The following is a 25,094-nucleotide window of genomic DNA, read 5'->3' on the forward strand; positions in this document are numbered from 1 at the left end:
AAACAGTGTACACTAGCTCCCACTAGAGGGCAGCAAGGAGCTTCGGGACTTTTAGCTATTCTGTCATTGAAGAAGAAGAAAGGAAGACACGTGTGGCCTGAGTGTTGTTTAAATTCACTCAGTACATAGATATTTGGATTAAAAAAACACACCGGAAATATTTTTAAAGCTCTTTGAATAGAGTTAAAGAAGAAATGCCAAAGGTTAAAGCGGAAAAGAAGAGCAGGCAGCACCAAGATGTTAAAAGCCAAGGTGGGTTTGTCCGAGCAGTAGCTTATTAGCTTGTGCATGTTAGCAAACAGTGGTCTGTCAGCTGTTGACCCAGCAGAGGGGTTATGTCAGTACGGACAGATTTGTGTCCATTTATTGAAGGACACCAACATATGGCATGGTGGTTCCTTTCCAGAACTTTAATTGTGATGTTTACATGATCATAATGAATGCCCAAATGAACTGAAATGTTACCTAATGTTTGGATGCCGAGTTCTTCGTTTAGGGGTTCAGTCATGTTGTGAGGACACTCAGTCACATCTGATCACGGAGCTGAAATTTGTCATTTGACAGTTTTAAAGCTCAGATTTCTCCATGTCTGAGGTACTGAAGTTAAATTGCTCAAACCAGGTTCACATGGATGTTTGAGCGTCTTTTATTTTGTCCTGCACTCTCTAAGCGTGTCCATCTATTATACTTCATTTAACCTGTACATCCTTGGCTCCGTTTATTTTTCTGTCTATTTGTATGTGTAATAGTCTTTCTGTCCATCTATAAATCTCTCTATTCACACATCATCCATCCAATGGGCAGCTTGTCCTTCCCTTCATTCACCTGTCAGTCTGTGCATCCTTATATCCATCTATCAGTCACCTTAAAACTGACTGGGACCTCTGACAGTTTGAGTCAGTAATCATGTAAACACCCTGGTGTGACAGATGAGTCCTTAATGAGCCCACATTGAAATAAATATTTGGTGTCTGTTGCAGGGATTATGTTCAACACTGGCATTGGTCAGCACATCTTGAAGAATCCGTTGATCGTGAACGGGATAATTGAGAAGGTATGAGTGTCACAGCAGCCTGGTGGAAGGAAACCACACACTTCTACTGTTGGGTGTTTTAGCTGCTGAGCAAAATGAACTGAAGCCACAAGTCTGTCTAAATCTGAATATTGAAGTCAAAACTTAGGCTGACAAAGGATATTAAAAACTGACTTATAAAAGCGTACTTGTGTGAATTCGGGTATATTAGGACATATTGAAAGTCAGTTTATGATTTCCTTGATGCCCCCCTTTGTCTGACTTCACCTTGTCAAAAACGACTGACCTAAAGAAGCTTCAAAGAATCCATTCAAGAGTTTGGGGGATCTTCACAAGAAGTCCGCTAAGGCTGGAGTGGGCGCATCAAGAGCCACTAAGCACAACGAATCGGCTACTAGTGTCTTACTTGGGCTAAAAAGAAATAGAACTGGACAATTGTTCAGTTGTCCAAAGTCTTATGTTTAGATGAAAATAAAAGAAGAGTTGAAAGGGACATAATGTTGGTTGAAATCCAGTGTGATGTTTCCGTGGTCGGTGATGGTTCAGGGTGCCATGTCATCTCTTGGTGTTTGTCCACTGTGTTTTCTGAAGTCCAGTCAATGTAACCATTTGCCAGGAAACCTTTGAAAATTTTCACAATATTTGAATTATTTTTTAGACATACATGCCTGTACATTATTCAACCATGAGATTATTCTGATTTTGACAGCGACTAAATTTAGTAGCACTGTGTCCCTATCCCAATGTTTGAACCTAAAGCAAATGGATCTACTCAACTGTCTTCATAAACATGCTTCTTTTGTAATTGATTGGAGGTGATTTATAATGTAACTTATTTTTCAGGCTGCTCTCAGGCCAACGGACGTGGTTCTGGAGGTTGGACCCGGTACGGGTAACATGACAGTGAAACTGCTGGAAAAAGCAAAGAAGGTGAGCATCTCGAGAGTTTTTTCCCACTCCGTTCGGACTAGGAATGTGTAAAATGAATCAGATATCAAATACAGCAGTGCACGTTTATGTGCCGTATACACAACTAAAACTATGGGGGGGGGATTTTGTTCTGTAAAGCTTTTGCTGTCAATAGCGATTCCAGACTGTCAGTATATTCATCTTTAAAATCTATATATAACCTCGGCATAACTCCAGCTGTTCTGTGAAGGCCTCTGAGGTTTGTTGGAGAGTATTAGTGAACAAACGACATCAAGAAGACAGAGGAACACAGCAGACGGGTCAGATAGAAAGTCGTGGAGAAGTTTAAAGCAGAATGGAGTGGGGAAAAAGCAGTTCATTATCCAATGTATTTCACAACTGCAAAGACATTGACCCACTGCAGAAGGTTTTTAAGCCTTTAAGGAGAGCTCAGGTGTGAAACTGTTAATGGTGGAACTATTAGTTATGCACTCAACAAATTTGACCGAGGTGCAAAAGGTTTTATGTTGTGATTTTGTTTATGATGTCATGCCCATAAAATTCCTACTCTGATTTCCTCCTTGTGCAGGTGGTGGCCTGTGAGTTGGACTGCAGACTGGTGGCTGAACTCCAGAAAAGAGTGCAGTGCACGTGAGTGAGGACGGCAGTCTGTGCTGAAGTCTACTCTGTGTAGAGTAGAAGTCGTCAGATTCATGACCATTAGGAGACAAAAGTGAAGCTTTGTTTCCTTTGACAGGCCTTTGCAGAACAAACTTCAGATATTAGTCGGCGACGTCTTAAAAACAGATCTCCCTTTCTTCGATGTTTGTGTCGCTAACTTGCCATATCAGGTAAATGCTTTATTTCCTGCTTAAGATCCAGATTTCCTTATTCTTATCTCAGTGTAACTTTTCTTTCTCGCTTGTGCAGATTTCTTCACCATTCGTCTTCAAGCTGCTGCTTCACCGACCGTTCTTCAGGTCAGGATGACTGGAAACTCGCTGAGATGCAGCTGTCTAGTCCACGCCGAGTGTTAAGGTAGCTCTTCGTGTTGTTTTTTGCAGATGTGCTGTTCTGATGTTCCAGAGAGAGTTTGCGATGCGACTGGTTGCCCAACCTGGAGACAAGCTGTACTGCAGGCTGTCCATCAACACACAGCTGCTGGCGCGTGTGGATCACCTCATGAAGGTCAGCTAGGAAACTCTTCAGATCACCGGCGACGCTTTTCAATTATTCAATGTATGCAATGTTGGAAGAATCTGTCGAACCTCCCAGGTGGGGAAAAATAACTTCCGTCCGCCGCCGAAAGTTGAGTCGAGTGTCGTCAGGATTGAGCCGAAAAATCCTCCTCCTCCTGTTAATTTCCAGGTGAGCTCCTACTGCCTGTGGTTGGTTCTTAAGAAAAAAAATGGTCATAAATGCAGCCATTTCTTCTTAATGTAACAGGAGTGGGACGGTCTGGTGAGAATCGCCTTCGTACGGAAGAACAAAACCCTCAGTGCAGCTTTTAAGTAAGTGACAACCTGCTTTAAGCAGAAAACCTGAGCTGGTCGGCCGAAGTGGAGGATCTAACAGGCGTTTTCATTTACCAGGTCTACCGCAGTGGAACAGCTGCTAGAGAAGAACTACAGAATCCACTGCTCATTACACAACATGGTGAGTAAAAAAAAAAAAAAAAAAAGAGTAAAGATCTGGCTTCATTCATTTATCCGGTTCAAAATTCTTTCCTCCATCTTAACAGGAAGTCCCAGCTGACTTCAGCATCAGCAAGAAGATCGAGAGCATTCTGCAGGAGGCGGATTTCAACGAGAAGAGGGCCAGGTCCATGGATATCGATGACTTCATGGTGTAAGCTGCATGATCCAAATCTGCACTGGATTTTTCTTTTTAAGTACATGATCCAAGATTCATCTTTAAATTCTGTTTGTTTGTTTTTTTTCTTTTATCCTCAGGCTGCTGCACGCGTTCAACTCTGCAGGAATCCACTTTTCATGAAGAGCTGAGACAGAACTATAAATGGAGATGGAAATAGTCGGACTCATCCAACCTCTTGGCAGATGAGGACTGAATTTGCCATAGGATTGTGAATGTTTGGATAAAAACATAATGTAGTCAAACAGCTCATATTGAGCACCATTAAAATCATGTATAACGATGCATAGGTTCCTTTTTGTTATTTTGAAGGAAGTGTGTGAGTGTGTTTTGGCTGATTTCAATTCGTCGAGGGTTATGGAAACCGTAAGCATCACCTTCCTCATTTTCCTCAGTGTGAAGTTTTCAAAATAAAATCTGGACCCATCATTTTTTTAAAACAAACTAAGGGTTTTTTATTGCCCCAGAAAATATTACATGCAAAGAGTTGTATTATTTTAAAGAAGACAAGGATCAAACACACAGGTTCTGTCGATTATCTGGATAAATATAGAAAAGTGAAAGTACAATATAGAAAATATTTTTTTTTAATGTTAAAATACCAAAATTAGAATTGAGGTTCAAAACGGTTTTATCCCGTAAATCATCCAATCATTCAAAAACAAAAACATCCAAAAATACTTTTGTAGACACATTTCTGGAGATTTGAAGTAGATATTTTGACCATTTTAAAGCATAAAAAGTTCAATGCGAGTTTGCGGCAGATATTTCCACAGAGAAGGTTTTAAAACGCTTCAAACTACAGCTACTTTCACCCAGTCAAACCTACACATTCATATGCAGATTGGTAAGCAGCGCTGGGTTATAAGTGCCTTGCTCAGGGGTACCATTTAAGGGGAACTCGAATCAAACCTACAACTTTCCAATTGAAAAATCTCTCTCTGACTGAGCCACATTCACACCTAGTAATTAGTTGCCTAAACTAGAAAACTGATAAGATCCCATATGTAGATGGTATTCACAAATATTTGGCAGCGAATACGTAAAATGGACAGTAGGGGGCGAAAGAGTCATGACTAGAATGCCTTCGAGTTTGGACTCACTAGTTCCATTTCCGAACAAAAGTCGACATGTAAAAGTATTAATTCCATTGAAAGAGTTGGAAATCAGGCACCCGAATGAGTTTAGATGCAAAAATGTTTTTATTATAATTTGCCATAAAATGTGTTTCATTTTCTCATGCAGCTTTGGCAAAAATATAATAAAAATGTACCAAGACCAAATAGGATGTTGTGCAGCAGAGACCACGTTTCAGAGGGTCCTTTTTAATAAAATGGAAGTTGCTCAGTTTATTTGGAGAACATATCACAGAAAAGTCATTCAAATGAAACAGGATTTTCTCTTTTTTTTCCCCCATCCAGCATTACATCCAGTGCAAACTCTGAGAAACACAAACCAGTGGTAGGTCAGTGGTCTTCACTATACATTTATTAACAGTTCTTCTTAGTTCCTTTTTGTAAACACAGGTAAACGGGTGGAAAATGTCAGAGGCAGTCATCGCCACGTATTAGAACAACATGGCACAGACCGAGCGACAGTTAAAAACCTCGGAGGAAACGAAGACAAACGAGAGCTTCAAGATTTCTCCTCAACCGCTAAAAACTCAAAGAGTTAAACAGAAGAGATCACTTACAATAACATACGACGTCACAATGCGAACCAAGGACTGTTAAGCAGAGGATAGATAAGCGAGCATAGAGCGCAGCATGCAGACATGTCAGCCAGAACCAGAAACGCTGGTTTTGTGTTAAAATTTCGAGTTCGATTAGAATCTCTTCATATATCCAGTCAAAAGAATTTAGCTTAAAGTATAAAGAAGTATAAAAGAAAAAAAAATAATTTAAGTACACAGAAGGAAACTAAACATTCTTCATAAAAAAAGACAAACATCTAAAACGGAAGGAAAAACGATTCCCTTCCTGAAATATCTAAACCGAGTAAGAGCAGTCAGTCCTGTTAGGAGACAAATACAGTTTGTTGAGCCTGTTGCTGTGTTAAATAGTCCTTTTATTTGTTTTCGCAGCTGCTGGAGACAGCCAGAGTTGTGCCAAACATCTAGTGGTGCTAGTTCTGAACGCGCCACCTAAGCATCCTCTGCCTCTACAGAGCTCGTGGTCTCTTGGGGTTGATCTGCTTACTGGCTTGCTCTTCCTCCTGGAGTGTAGAGCGGAATGACTTCACTTTGTCTGTTTTCAGAGGAGGAAAAAAAAAAAAAAAGACAACTTGAGTCAGCTTTTTTCTTTTTTCCCCCCTTGTTTCCCCCCTTCATTGTTCATGCTGCAGTCACACCTCTGAGCTCGGTGAGGATATCTATTTTCTGGTCGAGGATCTGCTCCAGCTGTGTGGCGTAAGACTCCACGTCGTAGTCCACCTCCTCGGTCATCTCCAGCAGCACCTTCTCGTCCTCCAGCCACCGGATGGATTCCTGACCCCAGGCAGAGACACACGGCTCAGTCTCAGGAGCGTTTTTAAGTGAGCAATCAAAACATGATCAGCTGAATCAGATTGTTTGTTCTTGTTTTCACCTGGAAGACCGCTCTGTGGTCCTCCAGAACCTGCTCCTCCATCTCAACCAACTGGGAAACGGCTTCATGGAACGTGAAGAGCTGCGGAGAAACCTCTTCCTCCTGGGACATTAAAGCATCATTAACAATTACATATGAAAACATTAAAATTAGTCATCACAAATAATACCGACTCCCCTTAAACTTATCCCCATTTTGCCAGATTACAACAATGATCTACAATGTATCTTTTTAGGATTTCATAAGACGGAGCTTTAAATGGAGGCCGGTTGTTGTGTCTCAATATTTGCCCATGCTCAGTCATACCGGATGAGGATTATCCACCAGCAACAGCTCGGACTGTAACTGTCAATTTGTTGCCAGAGATTTTAATTTGGCATAATGTGTCTGTTTTGATCTAAACCACTCCATTGTACCACAGAATGATGCTGCCACCACCATGTGTCACTGTGTTCAGGCTGATGTGCAGTTTTCCCATGGTTACTGTGTCAGCCAGTCGAGTTTAGGTTGAAGGCCACTTTTTCCTTTTTGGATGACAGTTTAAATTCAACAAAGCTCAATCTGAAAACCTCAGCTTGCTAAAACTTCTAACTCCCCGACCTGTTAGCTACTTTTTAGGTTTACGGTTATATCGAACAGTTCTCTGTGAAATTTCCAAAGATGGAGATATTTCAGAACTTAACCTTGCAGTTCAACCTAAAAACCTTCATCTCTCATTTCAAACAAAAACTAATCTAATTCCCTTTCACAAATGCATACGACTTTGTGTTGGTTTGTCACCTAAAACAAACCAAATTAGACTGGAGTTTGTGGTTGTAACCTGGCAACATGGAACAAACATGACAGTTTAGGTGCTGTAGGAGCTTTTGGTGCGACAACAAATAATTTAGGAAATTCCATTTTCAGAAATGTTTGTGCAACTTCTCAGGCCGTCTAGAAGCTGAACACGTCGAGTTTGTTTCATAAGTGAAACCTAAAGAATTCGCATCGTCTTTGCTGCCGCTCTGATCTTCCCTGCAGGACTTACATTCTGCTCACAGAGCAGTTTGAGGTCGTCTCTCTGCGGAGAGATGCTCAGCCACTCCTCGTCCAAAATGTCCAGCTGGTTGACGGCGTGGATGTTGGGTCTTCCTCCCTCCATCACCTGGTTGGGGTCAACTGTGAGCTCCTTCACCCTGGAGCAAAAACAGACAACTCATCGGGTCCAGTTCTGCTCTGAGGTCAGCTTCTGTTTCATGTAGTTTATGGAGATAATTATGGGTTGAAAGCATTTATTATTTGCTTATTATTACAGGGTTATTACAGCAGCAAAGCCATGCAACTATATATATATACTGTATATACTGTAAAGTCTCAGTCTTCATAACAAGAGTTTGAAAGCTAATAAGAGTCCAACGAGGAGTCATGGAGGTAATGAGGGACTACTGCCATGTCCCTGGCCGATAAGTACCCAGTTAATTAATCAGGACTGAGAGTGGGATTATCTGCTGAGAGCTGGCTCAAACAAAAAGCTCATCCTGGCTGCATTACCAACGGCTAACGGTGAAGCTTTGACCCACGTTTTCATTCTGACTTCACAGCTTTCAGCAAGCCATGCAGATGTCACAACTACTGACAACACTGAACAAAAACCAAAAGACCAGATGAATGTGATGACGTTCAGAAATCATTGGTTGGAAATAATGGTGAAAGTGCAAACGCAACGGAAGGGGGGGAAAAAAAAGTGATGGGCAGATGAAGCGACAGATGAGGAGTTGTGATTTTATTGGGAGGAGGAGCGTGCGGTATTTGACCTGCTGGGAGAGGTCGCAGCAAAGTCATCGAACTCAAAGGTATTGGTGGGCGAGTGGTCAGGGCGACTCCCCTGGCCGCCCTGGGAGAAGGGGATGTCTGACGGACTAATCCCAAACTCCTTCACTCTGAGTGGCGGCGCCCGAAGGAGCAGAGCGAGGGAGGCGGAAACGAAGGAAGGAGAGAAAGCAGGAAAGAAGAGGAACAAGAGAGAGAGTTGCAGATCAAACGACCATAGAAAACACACCGGCAGTCTGGACTATGTAAAGAGGGTAGAAGTGCTAATCAGGCTAAAATCCCCCCACCTGTTGGCGTAGCGCAGTGTGTTGAGCGTGTTTTCACATGACGTCATTCCAGGAGAGATTGTTGCAATCTGCGGCAATACGGTACATTTAGATTAACGGGGATTATAGAGAACGGCCAACATGGACACAGACTTCCTCTGCAGATGATGAGCTGACCATGCATGTGCGAGAGTTCTCCCCGATGAAGGAGTCTCTGAGGACCTGGGTGAGCTTACTGGCTCTGAAAGGAGTGTGCGGTTTGTTACGGCCAAGAGCTCGGATGCACTCCTGAAACAAAACGAAAACGATGAGAAGAAATGTGGCGAGAAGAATACCGTTCGGGGAAAAAAAAAAAACTGCATGAGCCTTTCAACATATTTCACGCATGACTGCATCACGGTCGCACAGGCCACAGACCTTGAGGGCCAGCAGGCTTTTGTTTATCTCGGCTCCCTCCAGACGAGTCTGCCGGTCGGCACTCGATGTGTCGGCGCCTCTCTCGTTCCCTGCGAGGTCGATGAGCGAGAACTTCCCGTGCATCTTCCCCTTCCTTCGAAGGATGATCTGGAATACGGCGTGGCTCCGCGATGAGTGAGCGTTGGCCGACGTCTGCCCAGATGTTCTAGGAGGAAACGGGAAGAAAAGTTTAGGGATAATCATCAGATCAGCTGCTAGGAAACAAACCGAGAAAGGATCAAGGAAATGTTGCCCCTTCAAGTTTCAGGTCAGGTTTGTTACAACCAAGAAGCTCAATGTGTTTTATTGGGATAGACCAGTATAGTGGTGCATAACTGTAAGTTAGAAAATAAAGCATAGTTTGCTAAATTGTCAAAAACTCTAAAAGGTGTTTTGCTGTGTCTTTTTCACTGCAGCATCATGCTGCCACTGCCATGTTTCACAATAGTATCTACAGGTTTATGGCCGTTTCAGTGCTGGCCGCCTTCTTGCCTTCTCTTCCATAAAATCCAGATTTGAAGAGTTTACAGCTTATAGTCGTCCTGCCAACTGACTCTCCAATGACCAGAGTTTCTATTGGCTGCTTCGCTGATTAATCTTTCACGTGTAAAGCCATGTCCTGATGTTTGGGTTTTTTTTTCATTTTCAGATGTTGGGTTAAACAGAGCTGTGGATAGAAAGCTTTGGGTGTCATTTTATCACATGACCCTGCTCTAACTCTTCGTCTCCTACAACTCCTAGTCAGTTAACGTCTGAAAGTATCAATGTAAGGTGGTGTGAATACGTATTGACTCCACACTTTCAGATTTTTACTTGAAAAAACAACTTAAAACATTTCTTCCACTTCATAATTATGATTATGTTGCTCTTTAAACTAAACTCCAATAAAAACGCATTGATGTTTGTGGTTGTAAACCGAGTATGTATGCATTTACTGCAGGAGCCTTTAATAGACCATAATGCATCAGCCTCCACCTCTGACAACCCAGCCCAGCTCTACCTGCAGCTGTTTCCCACTTCAATAAGTTTTAGGACGTCTTCTGTGCACTTGACTTCCTTCTCCTGGAGCCCCACCACCTGCACCTGTTGCTTCCCGTCCTCCAGCACCCTCAACTTAGCTTTACGATTCAGGAGGTCGAACACCTGGAGATACAAACGCAACTGTCAGCTTTGGGCAGTGCAGGACAGCGGACGGTCCAGCAAACCGTTAAACAGCTCTTACTTTTCCACTGTAGATTTCAAAAAAGGTTGCATAAACTTGTAGATCCAACTTCTTGTAGTTGGCTTTCTTCAGCATTTGGAAGACATCTCGGGCTGCGCAAAAGGAAACGCGACATTTAAATCCGTTCTTTGTCAAAACAATCCAAGTTTGTTCCATTCAATCGATTAAAAGATTAAAACGAGTGCTTAAAGATGCCTCATGTTTACCTGCTAATGCGTAAATTCCTTTAGAGCAGTCTTGGTTCTTCCCAGAGAAGTCTCCTCCCATAGTCTAAAATACGGTAAACATTTTAACAAATCTCACTTAAATATCCCAACCAAGTCCTTCTAAACGTTTCAAACTCACGTGTGTTTTACCGCTGCCTGTCTGACCATAAGCAAAGCAGGTGGCCATGCCGCGCTCAAAAATGGTCTCCACTAAAGGTCTGGCAGTAAACCTTCAGGACGAGACGTCGTGGTGTACATCAGTGAAGACGAGCCGCTTTTAGGACACACACAACCACACGAAAAGCTGGACGTCACACTTCTTCACAAACCTGTACACCATCTCATTGCTGGTGCTGTCGTCAAAGGCGTAGTCAAAGCGGAACGTCTGGTTCTCCAAGTAGCGAGTGAGGTCCACTTTCTGCTTGGGTTCATGAACCATCACCACGTCCTTACTGGGGATGGTGATCACGTCTAGATCCTTCATGGTCAGCTCTGGAAGCCAGCAGAAAGCAGCAACATGAACGGCGCCTTGCAGAAGTATCAACATCCATCAGAGATTCTCACTTCTACGGGTGTTTTGTTGGAATTAACACAAAATAGGGAATAATTGATAAGATGATAATGGTTTTCACACACAAAAAAAATATATATTAAAAATGAGAACATCCCAACACGGCTGCTAAGTCTATGGATTTAATTTGGATTCAGGAAGGGAAAAAGTTGCACTTCGGTCTCATCTGACCACAGCAACTTCTTCTTCCCACTTTTCCATAAAGATTTTATGAGTGGACAGCTAGTAGTTGTCCTGTCTGCAGATTTTATTGGATCAAACTCCAATAAAGTTCACTGAAGTTTGCAATGGTAATGTGGAAGAAATGGACTGGTTGGCTCTAAAATATGTCCTTACCTTTCTTGTTGAGTGGACGTTTCCTCACACAAACACATATTCTGTGCTCTTCGATCTACAAAGAGGAACAGATAAAGATTTTAAATGAGTTATCAACAACCTGCAACTTTCAAACAAAAAAGCAGCAGCAGCTCTGGCATCTGCTCACCACATCAGCAGTGGTCAGGGGCCGGTAATCCAGGCTGGCCCGGAAATCTCGGATCATGTACATGATCTCATAGTTGGGGATGGTGGTATCCACCTCCTGGAAAACAACATGGAGATCAGGAATTTAAAAAAAAGAACTTTATACATGAAATGTCCTTTTTCTCTGCAGGAAACAATGATTGAACGCTGCTGCACCTGAGCTCGTTTCTCTCTGAGCTCCTGCTGCTGAAGCCGGCGTCTTTCTCTCTTCTCCTGCAGTTTCTCCACCTCCTTCACGCAGTTCGACTTCCTTCTCGCTGCCATTGGGAAAGAAGAAACAGCAACACCTCCGGTTTTAAAACGACGCATCAGTGCCTTGTTTATTTCACCACATGTTTCACACTGGTGGTATTCCCAAACCTAAGGGGAACACCCTACACAACAAAGCTGAAGAGTGGTAGTGCAGTGGCTGGCACACTGTGTTTCCACCATTAAACACTAGCTGCTTTCTCTTCATAGCCAACAAAAGACCTTTAGAGAGTCCAAAGCCTTCTCTTGTTATGTCTGCCTTTAATCTGTTCTATCAGGCACAAAAGAACTGGAAACAAGAATGTCTCATTTTTATTCCATTCCTTTATTACTTCTGCTAAATACGATTATCTCAATAAACCAGAGACCAACCTGAGTGTTACCCAAAACGCCCATCACACCCGCTGATTAGTGTTGCTTCAACTCAATCAGAAAAGATTAGTAACAACTACAGGATACATGTTAGAGAAATGTGAGTAAAAAACACTTCAGATTTGACAAAAAAAAAAAAAAGAAGAAACTGTTTGTGATTATCCGGTTGGCTCAAGCATCCCACTGCAAAGCCTGACAAAACCCAGTGATACTGCGCTGGCCCCCTGCTGGCTCCAGTCCCACCAAACCTAGACTATCAGAGCAGGAGGATTAATAATCCGCTTTAATCTGTGAGAAGATGATGAGCTGGGTCAGAACCAGGACATAAAGTCGGAGAGGAGTGCAGCACCACGCATTGCCCAGTTATTCAGACCAATAGAAAAGAGGCTGATGGGTAAAGAAGCAAAACGAAGGAGGGGAGTCCAGTCTTCCTGAGTCCAAACAGTGAGCACGTTTCAGTGCTTTAAGATTTAGCAAAAACACTAAATCTTAAAGCTTTTTGGTCTAGTTTCTACTGCAAATATCTTAGTACACTGGAAATAAGACAAAAGTAACTTCCAAGTATCTTTTTAGCAAAATATAGGAGCTTATTTTAAGTTCCATGACAGAATTGTCATGTTTCACAGGCAGATTATGTCACACATGACCAGTACTTTCTCATCAATATTAAGGAATTATTGACCTAAAACAACCTTGACGAAAAGTTACTTGTACTATACTAAGATATTTGCACTAGAAACTAGACCGAAAATAATTGGTAAAATTTTGTGTTTTTGAAGCATCTTCTCCATGCATGCATATGCGTGTGTGTGTGTGTGGCTGACTCAGCAGAAATCAGCGCAGGCAAACAGCAGCACTGATGTCCTCGTTTTGCTCCCTAATACCCAGAAAGCTTAACTGAGGCACGGATTGGGTGGTGCTGCTTCATCGCCGCACCACAGCGTAACTCGTTTAGGGCGCTCAGGTTCTAGTGGGAAAACTAACAGAATCACCATGAAGCACTGAGGGCCGGGGTGACAAGCAGGCGATACATACACAACTGTCCAAGCTCCTTTCTGGACATCAGTGACGATTCTGTGATAAATGTGATCGATAAAATATGAAAAATTAAGCTTTGTCAAATAACCAGAAAATGTCTAACGTTTTTGATTAAATAAAAAATATAAATGGATACAACACATTTCATTTGCAGAAGTGATTAAGTGCTTTTGGCAAAATGAGAGAAAACAAAAGAAAAGCTTAGCTATGCTGGGTTGAAAACCGTTTTGCTTTGTCCGTTTACCGTTCTGTTGCTGCTGCTGCGACTGAAGCTGAGTGGGCTGCTGGACTGGAGGAGGTGGAGCCGGATCCGGCTGCTGAGGCTGTAGAGGTCTGGTCCGAGTCGGAATTGCTAAGAGCAAAAAGCCACAAAATAAATCTATACATCTATGCATTTACATTCCTTGTGTAAAAAAAAATTGTTATTCCAATCACTTGATTCAATCCAAAACTTATTATGTGACTAAAAAAAAAAAAAAAAGCTACATCTACACTTTCAAATGGTCTGAAATTGACAACATTTTGAGCTACGAGTTATACATGTATACAACATGTTAAAACTTTATTGTGACTCCTTAAAACACAGTTTGAGATGCTGTAAAGTATTTCCACTAGTTATATACTGTATATATGAAGTGTAACGGTCTGAAGCAAACCTCTGTTGTCCTTGGAAGGAGTTTCATTTTTAGTAGGTGCTATCGTCCGCCGGTTCTGTAAAAAATAAAATAAATAAATTAGATACTGGGAAATAATCCTCTGCTTTTATAATGGAAATCTGTTTTTGACCTCCAAGAGTCAGATTGGTTTAGAATACAGCATCTCTGCTCCTGACAGCATTTTCAGCATTTCGTTGTCCTTGTGACAATGACAATAAAGATTTATCTTATCTTATCTCTTAAATGTTAAAGTCAGTAAAGAACTTGCATCTAATTCAGCTCTGGATGGATCTTCTGTATTAATTCTGATTTCAAAGAAACATCAATCTGATTCATTTAGCATTGTAACATAAAGGAGTATTTCCAAAATGATCCAAAACAAGACTACACATAATTATCCAAATGATACTTGGTTATACACAAACAAGTGTTGTTAGGCCCTGCAACAGTGACCACAAAGCTGCAAAAAGAGTATTTTAACAGGAAATAAGAATATTTTGTACTAAAGTTGTCTTTTTGTTTGTTATTTGGAGTTGGTGTTACAATATTTACCTTTGCAATTTTGCTGACTTTCACAGATGTGGGTGTGGGAGGGGGAGGAGTCTCTGGGCTGGGGGCAATCTCCTCATCTGGTGCTACGTCTGGATTAAGTGCAAAAATACTCTCCAAGTCGATCTATAGTACAAAAAAAACAGTACATATTTAACCTAGACGAGCGCATGCCAATTATTTTATTTTTTTGACAGTTTACAATAAAACATTACTTTAATACAATACACATAAAAACACAAAAATAGAACTAAAATTAAAACTAAGCCAAATGTAAGAAATGGACCTCAGTGTGATTGTGTGAGTCGTGTCACTAGAAAAATAAAACATCTGATGTGTTTGGACACATTTCCACAGACATAACAAACCCTTCTCTTCACAGAACACACACATGAATACTAACATACTCAACTACTTTATTTGCATGGATTGATATAATTTAACTCTTTTTAAGAGTTAAATGATTATGAAAAAGAGAGAAATAAAGAGGAAAAACAAAAGACAAGCACAATAAAAACGTTAGTTGTGAAATTACACTTAAATGAACACATTTTTCAAAGCACTAGAAATGTTTTCACTGCGATAAACATCACAGGTACTTGACGAACAGAGAACAGCCCTCCAGTTAAAAATGATTGATCTGTAATTTAAAAATAAAAACAGGATTTGCAGGTTTACATGTAGAAGGTGACGTCTGGTGGGATCTCAGGACATGCAAGAAAGTTGCATAATCCTGGCAGCACTGGAATGCCTCTGGATGCAATATTCATCGCAATGGAAAGTAACAACAGCAACATGCTGCTGCTGGGGACCCGACTCTGAAAGGCAATAAATGGCTGGTAAAGTGGTACTTTTACCTCCTTCCCTTTTGTGTCCCCATTTTCTATCCATTCCACCGTGACGCTCTCATTGTCCTCATTCATAGACGTCACCATTGCCTGATGTATACGTCCTGGAAAAATGGGAAAGAAAATAAGAATCATAAGACAAAGTCTGGCTTAAGGTTTAAGTTGGGTTAAAGGTAAAGCATTTACCTTTATTTCCTTTGGTGTCAAGTATCATTATAACTCTACACTAAGTTTAATTACCTCTGGACAGATATGCTTCTGCGAATTTTATTACCAGGAAAGTCAAAGTTACGGCCGGTGAAAATAACGACAGTGTGAAGTGAAACAAATTTCATCCTGAGACAAGTTTAATAATTATTCTTAACCTAATAAAAGACAGACAGCGGAATGCGTTTTAGGCGCGGGCCGCTGTCATGTGAGAGCAGGAAAACAAGCTGGGGCTAATTTCAGTTCTTTCAGCTTATGAATGTCTGATTAACAACAATTAGAGCCACAGATAACGGAGCAGAGCCCAGCTGCTGCCGGGCCACAGGCTTCTCTCCGCCCCCCTGTCTGCAGTGGAACAGGAACAGCTGTAAAGAGCCGCTTTGCTCCTCGCCTCTGTGGATTTGACAGCGTGCTGTAAGCTCCCCCTCTCAGCCCCAGGAAACACCGTGTTCCAGTATTTATTATTCAGATAAAACTCAGAAGCTACCAAGCAAAGATGTTTTCAGTGTTCCTAACTCTTGTAGATTCGACTGATTTAACATGCCCTCATTTTTTCCCCTTAAAACAGTAAAAAATAAAAATCCATCCATCCATCCATCTTCTTCCGCTTATCCGAGGTCGGGTCGCGGGGGTAGCAGCTTCAGAAGGGAGGCCCAGACTTCCCTCTCCCCAGCCACTTCTTCTAGCTCCTCCGGGGGAATCCCGAGGCGTTCCCAGGCCAGCCGAGAGACATAGTCCCTCCAGCGTGTCCTGGGTCTTCCCCGGGGCCTCCTCCCGGTGGGACGTGCCCGGAACACCTCACCAGGGAGGCGTCCAGGAGGCATCCTGACCAGATGCCCAAGCCACCTCAACTGGCTCCTCTCGATGTGAAGGAGCAGCGGCTCTACTCTGAGTCCCTCCCGGATGACTGAGCTTCTCACCCTATCTCTAAGGGAGAGCCCAGCCACCCTACGGAGAAAACCCATTTCGGCCGCTTGTATCCGCGATCTCGTTCTTTCGGTCATGACCCAAAGCTCATGACCATAGATGAGGGTGGGAACGTAGATCGACCGGTAAATCGAGAGCTTCGCTTTTTGGCTCAGCTCTCTCTTCACCACGACGGACCGGTACAGCGCCCGCTTGACAGCAGACGCTGCGCCAATCCGCCTGTCGATCTCCCGCTCCCTTCTTCCCCCATTCGTGAACAAGATCCCGAGATACTTAAACTCCTCCACTTGGGGCAGGACACCCCCCCTGACCCGGAGAAGGCACTCTACCCTTTTCCGGCTCAAGACCATGGCCTCGGATTTGGAGGCACTGATCCCCATCCCGGCCGCTTCACACTCGGCTGCGAACCGATCCAGCGAGAGCTGCAGATCACGATCTGATGAAGCCAAAAGGACCACATCGTCTGCGAAAAGCAGAGATGAGATCCTAAGGCCACCAAATCGGATCCCCTCAACACCTTGGCTGCGCCTAGAAATTCTGTCCATGAAAGTGATGAACAGAATCGGTGACAAAGGGCAGCCCTGGCGGAGTCCAACTCTCACCGGAAACGAGCCCGACTTACTGCCGGCAATGCGGACCAGACTCTGACACCGGTCATACAGGGACCTGACAGCCCGTATCAAAGGGCCCGGTACCCCATACTCCCGGAGAACCCCCCACAGGGCTCCCCGAGGGACACGGTCGAACGCCTTCTCCAAGTCCACAAAACACATGTAGACTGGTTGGGCGAACTCCCATGCACCCTCCAGGACCCTGCTGAGGGTGTAGAGCTGGTCCAGTGTTCCACGACCAGGACGAAAACCACACTGCTCTTCCTGAATCCGAGGTTCGACTATCCGACGGACCCTCCTCTCCAGGACCCCTGAATAGACCTTGCCAGGGAGGCTTAAGAGTGTGACCCCTCTATAATTGGAGCACACCCTCCGGTCCCCCTTTTTGAACAGGGGGACCACCACCCCAGTCTGCCAATCCAGGGGAACTGCCCCCGATGTCCATGCGATACTGCAGAGTCGCGTCAACCAACACAACCCTACAACATCCAGAGCCTTAAGGAACTCCGGGCGGATCTCATCCACCCCCGGGGCCTTGCCACCGAGGAGCTTTTTAACCACCTCGGCGACCTCGTCCCCAGAGATTGGAGAGCCCAACCCAGAGTCCCCAGGCTCCGCTTCCTCAGTGGAAGGCATGCTGGTGGGATTGAGGAGGTCTTCGAAGTACTCTGCCCACCGGCCCACAACGTCCCGAGTAGAGGTCAGCAGCACACCATCCCCACTATAAACAGTGTTGGTGCTGCACCGCTTCCCCCCCCTGAGACGCCGGATGGTGGACCAGAATCGCCTCGAAGCCGTGCGGAAGTCTTTCTCCATGGCCTCTCCAAACTCCTCCCACGCCCGAGTTTTTGCCTCAGCAACCACCCGAGCCGCATGCCGCTTCGCCCGCCGGTACCCATCAGCTGCTTCCGGAGTCCCACAGGCCAAAAAGGCCCGATAGGACTCCTTCTTCAGCCTGACGGCATCCCTCACCGAAGGTGTCCACCAACGGGTTCGAGGGTTGCCGCCGTGACAGGCACCGACAACCTTGCGGCCACAGCTCCGATCGGCCGCCTCGACAATGGAGGCACGGAACACGGTCCACTCAGACTCCATGTCCCCCACCTCCCCCGGGACGTGTTCGAAGCTTTGCCGGAGATGGGAGTTAAAGCTCCGTCTCACAGGGGATTCCGCCAGACGTTCCCAGCAGACCCTCACAACACGTTTGGGCCTGCCAGGTCTGACCGGCTTTCGCCCCCACCACCGGAGCCAACTCACCACCAGGTAGTGGTCAGTGGACAGCTCCGCACCTCTCTTCACCCGAGTGTCCAAGACATACGGCCGCAGATCCGATGAAACGATGACAAAGTCGATCATCGAACTGCGGCCTAGGGTGTCCTGGTGCCAAGTGCACATATGGACACCCTTATGCTTGAACATGGTGTTCGTTATGGACAATCCATGGCGAGCACAGAAGTCCAGCAACAGAACACCGCTCGAGTTCAGGTCGGGCGGGCCGTTCCTCCCAACCACGCCCCTCCAGGTCTCACTGTCGTTGCCCACGTGAGCGTTGAAGTCCCCCAGCAGAACAAGGGAGTCCCCAGGAGGAGCACTCTCCAGTACCCCCTCTAAGGACTCCAAAAAGGGTGGGTAATCTGAACTGTCGTTCGGCCCGTAAGCACAAACGACAGTCAGAACCCGTCCCCCCACCCGTAGGCGGAGGGATGCTACCCTCTCGTTCACCGGGGTAAACCCCAACGTACAGGCGCCGAGATGGGGAGCAACAAGTATGCCCACTCCTGCCCGACGTCTCTCTCCCTGGGCAACTCCAGAGTGGAAGTATGTCCAGCCCCTCTCAAGGAGACTGGTTCCAGAACCAGAGCCATGCGTCGAGGTGAGACCGACTATTTCTAGCCGGAACCTCTCGACCTCACGCACTAGCTCCGGCTCCTTAAAAAATAAAAATAATTAAAAAAAAAAATATATATATATAAATTGATCTCCTTGTAATCCCCCGTTTCGGTTTATGGAGACTAGAAATCTGCTTTCTAAATACAATTCCTGCATTTTTAACATGTGAATGAAACAAACCGGGGAAGATGTGAGTAACCTTAACAGGAGGTTCTACCTTAAGGTAGACACTTTAAGGTAGTGTCTACCTGGACACTTTCTCTACCTGGACACTTTCCTTGAAAAACACACTTTCCTAAAACTTTGGATGCTGTAAAAACAAAGTGTGTGATAGTGAGGACCAACAGACCTGCTTCAAATATAATCTTGAGTAATGTAAACTTTTAATAAGTGTAACAAATAATAATAAGCACAACAAAAAAATATATTATCAAGTTCAGCAGTCTGACAAGTCCTGCCAGTGGTTTTTGCTCGTACCTTTATCACATACTTAGACTCCTGTAATTCTCTGAATAGAAACATTGATTAGTCATTTTTTAATGAGGCAACTTACAGGAAGTAAGAACATATAAACCCCATGTTGGACTCGCTCCACCCGCTTCCTGTCTGCTACAGGATTGATTAGGATTTTATTGCTGTTTTAAAGGTTCCTAATTGTCTGACCCATATTATCAGCAGGATCTTTAACAACAATTAGTTGACTCTATAACACCGAGGTCAAACTTTTAAAGAATCAGCATTTCATTTTCTGTATCTTTTTATATTTATCACTCTTTGTATAATAAATGTATTTGTTTTATGCTCAGATTTCTCCCTCAATTTTTTTTTTATTGTTACATAAAGTAGTAATTTGGTTGGGTTTTTTGCTCTTGGTTGTGTTCAATCATCACTGAATAGCACTTTGGATCACTTTTTCTATATTAAGTGTTTTATAAATTAAGTTGACATTGACTTAAATATTCAGATTCAAATACTCAGATTTTTCATATTTCCTTTTGCCAAGGTCACCTGGAAGAGGAAGCAGTTTAGCTGACCTAAATGTTTAATACTTTGAAGTGTTTTTCAACAATTAGCCACTGCGATGCCTGAAAATGGATAAGAGTTTGGCAAAAGCTGAAAAAATAAAAAAAAATAAAAAAAGATTTGACTTACTCAGCTTTTCCATTTTACAATATAAAATAAATACTTGTTGCCTGGTGTTTTCTCCAAAGCTGTTTTTAGACATGATTTTATTTATTTTCTTCTGTAAATCAAACCATACAACTATAATATCGATGCATTTTATTACCAATGATGGTGAGTGTTCTGTCATAATATTTACTGAAAAATTCATGCATCAAAATCTAAAATACTTTAACCAATATATGATGCTACCCTTTGGATTAGATAGATAAGAAGTTTATTTACATAAACTTCCCACAAATCAATGTGTCTCCTCCAAACTCAGCACTTGCTTGAACAGACATCAAGAAGTGCTGCCTTTACTCTGACAGGACTTCATCTCTTTGTTAAACAAAGATGGGGTCAATTCTCTTCATTTATAATAAGAGTTCTACATGTTTAAGACACAATGTATATATAAAGCAAACCCCAAGCCTGGTGATTGTCATAAACATTTAGAAGAAAACTTAACTCAGCCAAAAATGGAACAGAGAACGGGCAAATGATGCACTCAAGAGGTCTGTCCACTTAACCTGTTAGCAGAAATGTTTCAAGATGTTTTTTGTTTTTTTTACTCTCAAATCTGTAGTGACTGAGAAACATTTTGTCTTCAAAGCATCCAGTGAACCCATCACTAGGGATGCATAATGTCACCATTTACATTGTTATTGGCCAATATTAGTCCCTTTTTAACATATCGGTTCTATAACTATAGATGAGGGCAGGAGAAAAGATAGACCAGTAAATCGAGAACAAGAACAGAATTAGGGCTGAAACGATTCCTCGAATGATTTGAGTACCTCGATTATTGCAATTCCTCCAGGAAAATTCACCTGCCTCGAAGCTTCGTTAATTTCATGTTTTATTATTTAGCGCACCGTGTTCCGGCCGGAACATTATTTGCGTTGCACGGAGCTCTTCCGCCTGAGTTCTTGACGAAAGCTAAGTGTTAGCGGTATAACGTCCAATTTTCAAGTTCGGCCCGTGGGGATTTTATTGACTGACGATAATGGCCGGATTTTCATCGTTTTTGGGGGACCAATAAGCATCCTTAAAATGACTGGCGCCATGCCTGGAGTACGGCAGCCTTTTGCTGGTTGAAAGCGAACGGCGAGAAGAGCGCTGCAGGAGTATAGATACAGGTGAGCGGATGGACTAAAGACGGCGGGCGGCTGAGTAGCTGATGGTTACAGTGTAAGTGTAGCTTTACGGACGAACCGCACAATAAATTTCATATCATCCCGGTCCCAACAAACGGGTGGCGGAAAGCATCGTGGCGGTACATGGCTGGTAGATGAGTTTCTGAATGTGACGAACAAAGGTGCCGTAAATATCCTGTATTGCTCCCCCTCTCGTTCTTACTTTCATCCCCTGGTCTGCCGATCCTCGGACTTAGGTTTGTCTGTCCCCTGGTCTATTTCCTCCCTTTCACCCCCATCTTACGTTCGTTCTCCTGCCCCCCACCCAGGCAGTGGGAGTTTGGAGGGCAAGCTTCCCCACTCCCACCCCAAACCCGCCATTCCAGGTCACATTTCCCGTATTCTCAAACCCAAAGTTTGTCAGGTATGGGGTAAGGTGAAAATTAATCTATTAAACTCACTGAAGATGACTACATAAACTAAAGGCTGGATCATAGACATTTTTAATAAGGGTATTTGTGAGCCTGCCTCTTTATTATTAAATTGAATAGAATTTCAGATCTTTGTATTACTTTTCTTCAGGTTAACTTAGAAAGTGAGCTATTATCGTTACAGGTTAGTTTTCTAAACTACAAAAAAGTAACTGTTAGGGATGCTTAAATATGAAAAATTGGTCTGATATTGATATCCGATAGTAACACTGGTGTGATGCCAGATTTACTATTTTATTTTATAAATATTTTTAATTTGATTACTCGATTAATCGTAAGAATAATCGATAGATTACTCGATTACTAAAATATTCATTTACAACAGCCCTAAACAGAATAATTTCTTCTTTCTCCTTAGAATGGAAGAACAAAACAACGTTGCTTGTTTTGTTCTTTGCTTGTTTTGTTCTTCGCGTATCATTGTTTTTAGTGCATCTACAACCCCAAATATTGTTATATTTATGCATGTGTGTGTTTAAGGGCATTCCTTTTGTTATTGTGTATTGTTAATAAAAAAAAAATTAAGAGACTAAAGAAATTCTAACACAATTATTATGAGGAAGGCAATATAACCACAACAATGCAGTGAATACATGCAGAATTAGTTTGAAAATTAGATATATAAAGTATTTGATCTATAACCAGTGACATCATTTTCCACCTTTGTGACCTGATTGTATATCGGTGCTGCTTTATTATTCATCTGGTCACCATGGGAAGAGAATCAAGCGCGCAGCATATGCTCTTTGAGCGACACTGTACACCTGCATGGTCCGGACACACTGCTAGGAAGAAGCACATGATAAATTTTAAAATCTTCAAACTGTTTCTATTTAAGCTAAAGACCCAGAGCTTGAATATAATCAAACCCTTTACATGTATTTTCTGTGACTAAGAAAACTGAAAATAATGGTGCTGGTTAATTGGTTTTGTTATTCTGCTGTAACTTGTCCCTCATTTGTATCTAAATCTACCCATTCAAAAACTGGTTTTTACATCTCTTTTGGTGTCACATAAGGTAGTTTGTTTGATATGAGTTGCAGAGTCATTTTTATTTTGCATTAGTGTCATTTCTATTCATCTTAAGAGAAAATGATTGTATTCCATTTGTACTGAATACAAATAGTGCTTATTTGTATTCTGTACCGCTTCTGGGAAGCATCTGAGCTCTAGCAGTGTGACATAGATTTTTAAAGTTTGGCAACGATGAACAAAGTTGTTATTTTATAAAAATAAAATCACACAGCCTAGTCGATGTTCAACTATGAAGCTGGCCTGGAAACAACGATATATCTGCCAGGACACAGAACTGTTGCTGGGAATCAGTGCCAGCCAGCCAGACTTGATGAGCCCAGCGCTACCAGTTAGCACTGAAGTACCTGCAGTATCCAATCCAGTCGACAGCGATGGGAAGAAAGAAAACTGAAAGATCACATCCCCGTGTAGCCAGCGAGACAAAAAGTATTCAGGTGAACGTTGAGTTCAGAGTTCACTAAGATTAATTTGTATACAAAGTGATATTATCAAAATATGCCATCTACAATTGCTGCACGTCTTCCTTTATTTGAATTTCATCAAATTAACAAAAGTGCTTAAAAGTGGAACCTGTTTGCTGATGTGTGTATAGACTGAAAATTTAAATAATAATAAAAGAATAGCCAATACTTGATAAGATCATGTAATGTACTTTAACATTTATTTAAAAATGTATATATAAACCAACTAATAAACTAACAAATAGTTACTTCAAATGTGTTTTGTTTTTTTTCAATCTTATATGAGGAATCATCATGAGATGGAAAATAAAGTAGGGGTGGATAAGCGAGAGTCCTGGCAGAAACAGGAACAGATGGGGTGGTGGCTAATAGCCTGAATCTGGCTCTAGTCTGGACCAACCCTGCCACAAACCCTCAGAGAGAGGGCAATCCCTGCTCTGGACACAACAGCTACTAGCAGAAAACAGCCAAATATACTAACCCTTCTCTTCAAATCCTATCAGAAAAGAGAAAATGTCTTAGATGAATGGGGAAATAAAGACTTCAATTGTGAAAACAAAGTTTGCCCAGGGTGTTCCGTTCACTGGCTGCATCAAGTTTTTGTTTGATTTCAGCTTGGTGTTATGGCAAGACTGGGATCTCCTTATTTAAAAGAAACATCTTACTCAATGCAGCTTTTTATAAAGGCACTGTCGTCACTTTTGATCTAGATGTTAGCAGCAGGTGTGTCCTGAGAATACGCCTGTCTATTGTCTCGTCAGTGCTGAACATGGCATGGCAACGTTTAGGGAATGCCATGTTTTACTTTTGATCAATAATGTTTCCAATAACAACGAGTTCGCACGCTTACAGGATCATTTTCGACCTAAAGAGAAAACGTTACACAAATACGACACCCCAAAATGGGAGATGATTTTATAAAATAAGAGTTTAAGTTTGACTCCAGTAACTGGTGAAGCCGGGAAACAGCCCAGTTAGCCGTTAGGCTAACAACTAGCTAATGCCGCTCTCAGCAACGGTAATAAGTTAGCTAGCCTAGCTTGCCTAAATATAAATATTTGTCAAAATACATTATTATGGCTCAAAAAATACACGTAATTTACAGATATTTCATGATTTTTTTTTTACTTCTTCTATTGATATCAAACGATAACATTTTACAGGTGCGGCAAAAATGTCCTAAACTGATCCAGACGTTTGCAAACAAAGATAAGCCTACTCCATTCAAATGCCAAGGCCGAGCTGAAACTCGCCGCCCAACCCGTCCTGGCGGCTTATGTTTCCGTCTGGATGTGGCTAATGCTAAAGCAAACGTTAGGCTCTGCGGCCGAGGCTGGGGAACAACGGTTGCTATATTCAACAGACCCACAGCAACAAAGATCCCCAAACAACTAAGTCCGACAAGAAGAAGAAGAAGAAAAAAAGAGAGCGGACAGGGTGACAACTTACCATCACTCCGCTTAATCTCCACGTAAGTACCGACGACTATCTTCCCAAAGCCTGACGCCATTCTACATCACTTAAAAATAACAAACACAAGACTACCAGACTTGATGTAAGCCGGGAGAATGCAGCGCCTTTCGGTGTTTTAGGTTTGGGAGGAAGATGCAGGGGCAGGCAATAAGATGACGTAGCTACCAGGAGTGCTGCATTATTTCCGGCCCGTATTTTCAAAATAAAAATCTCACATCAGAACTGGTCTCTGTTCTAATGATTGTAGTAAAGTGTTATACACTATACTTATGGAATTTTCACTTTTGTCACTGCATAACAACAAACTACAGCGTATATTATTGGATTTTATATAACAGACCATCACAAGGTAGATTAGCCAGTTTTTTAAACGAGTGAGATCATTGATCAGAAAAACACCAAAAAAGCCTGCGGTAAATCTGAAGGAGCTGCAAAGAAACAACTGAAGTAGGTGAATATTCAGGCTTGGGCTCTATAACTGACTTTTATGAAAGAATGACAAGATTGTTGAATTGTTTAAAAATGTGTATTTAACT

At 42.6% G+C, this 25,094-nt stretch overlaps 2 protein-coding genes across 5 annotated transcripts; one reads left to right on the forward strand and one right to left on the reverse strand.

The window, feature by feature from the left end:
- The first annotated feature begins 48 nt into the window (after window positions 1-48).
- On the forward strand, window positions 49-4,099 carry dimt1l (DIM1 dimethyladenosine transferase 1-like (S. cerevisiae)). The gene is made up of 12 exons (XM_028034542.1): window positions 49-252; window positions 981-1,054; window positions 1,877-1,963; window positions 2,532-2,593; window positions 2,700-2,793; window positions 2,873-2,922; window positions 3,007-3,130; window positions 3,218-3,310; window positions 3,389-3,453; window positions 3,535-3,598; window positions 3,684-3,790; window positions 3,895-4,099. Exons 1-12 carry the CDS (start codon window positions 195-197, stop codon window positions 3,935-3,937), a joined length of 921 nt encoding a protein of 306 aa, XP_027890343.1. The 5' UTR covers window positions 49-194; the 3' UTR covers window positions 3,938-4,099.
- Window positions 4,100-5,100: 1,001 nt separating this feature from the next.
- On the reverse strand, window positions 5,101-24,724 carry kif2a (kinesin family member 2a). 4 transcript variants are annotated; one of them, XM_028034535.1, is made up of 22 exons: window positions 24,535-24,724; window positions 15,173-15,267; window positions 14,319-14,441; window positions 13,767-13,821; window positions 13,355-13,462; window positions 13,108-13,146; window positions 11,608-11,708; window positions 11,414-11,509; window positions 11,266-11,320; window positions 10,688-10,850; window positions 10,498-10,588; window positions 10,359-10,422; window positions 10,153-10,244; window positions 9,931-10,073; window positions 8,892-9,096; window positions 8,652-8,762; window positions 8,496-8,563; window positions 8,193-8,318; window positions 7,427-7,574; window positions 6,400-6,501; window positions 6,164-6,299; window positions 5,101-6,060 (listed from the first exon to the last, which is right to left on the reverse strand). In XM_028034535.1, exons 1-22 carry the CDS (start codon window positions 24,593-24,595, stop codon window positions 5,975-5,977), a joined length of 2,268 nt encoding a protein of 755 aa, XP_027890336.1. In that variant the 5' UTR covers window positions 24,596-24,724; the 3' UTR covers window positions 5,101-5,974. The 4 variants fall into 4 exon arrangements, with proteins under 4 accessions (XP_027890336.1, XP_027890337.1, XP_027890338.1 ...); XM_028034536.1 differs by lacking the exon at window positions 13,108-13,146 and having other exon boundaries at window positions 24,535-24,723; XM_028034537.1 differs by lacking the exon at window positions 8,193-8,318 and having other exon boundaries at window positions 24,535-24,722.
- Window positions 24,725-25,094: the final 370 nt, after the last annotated feature.

This window comes from Xiphophorus couchianus, chromosome 12 (assembly GCF_001444195.1).
Source record: "Xiphophorus couchianus chromosome 12, X_couchianus-1.0, whole genome shotgun sequence".
In the NCBI taxonomy this organism is placed as follows: Eukaryota; Metazoa; Chordata; class Actinopteri; order Cyprinodontiformes; family Poeciliidae; genus Xiphophorus; species Xiphophorus couchianus.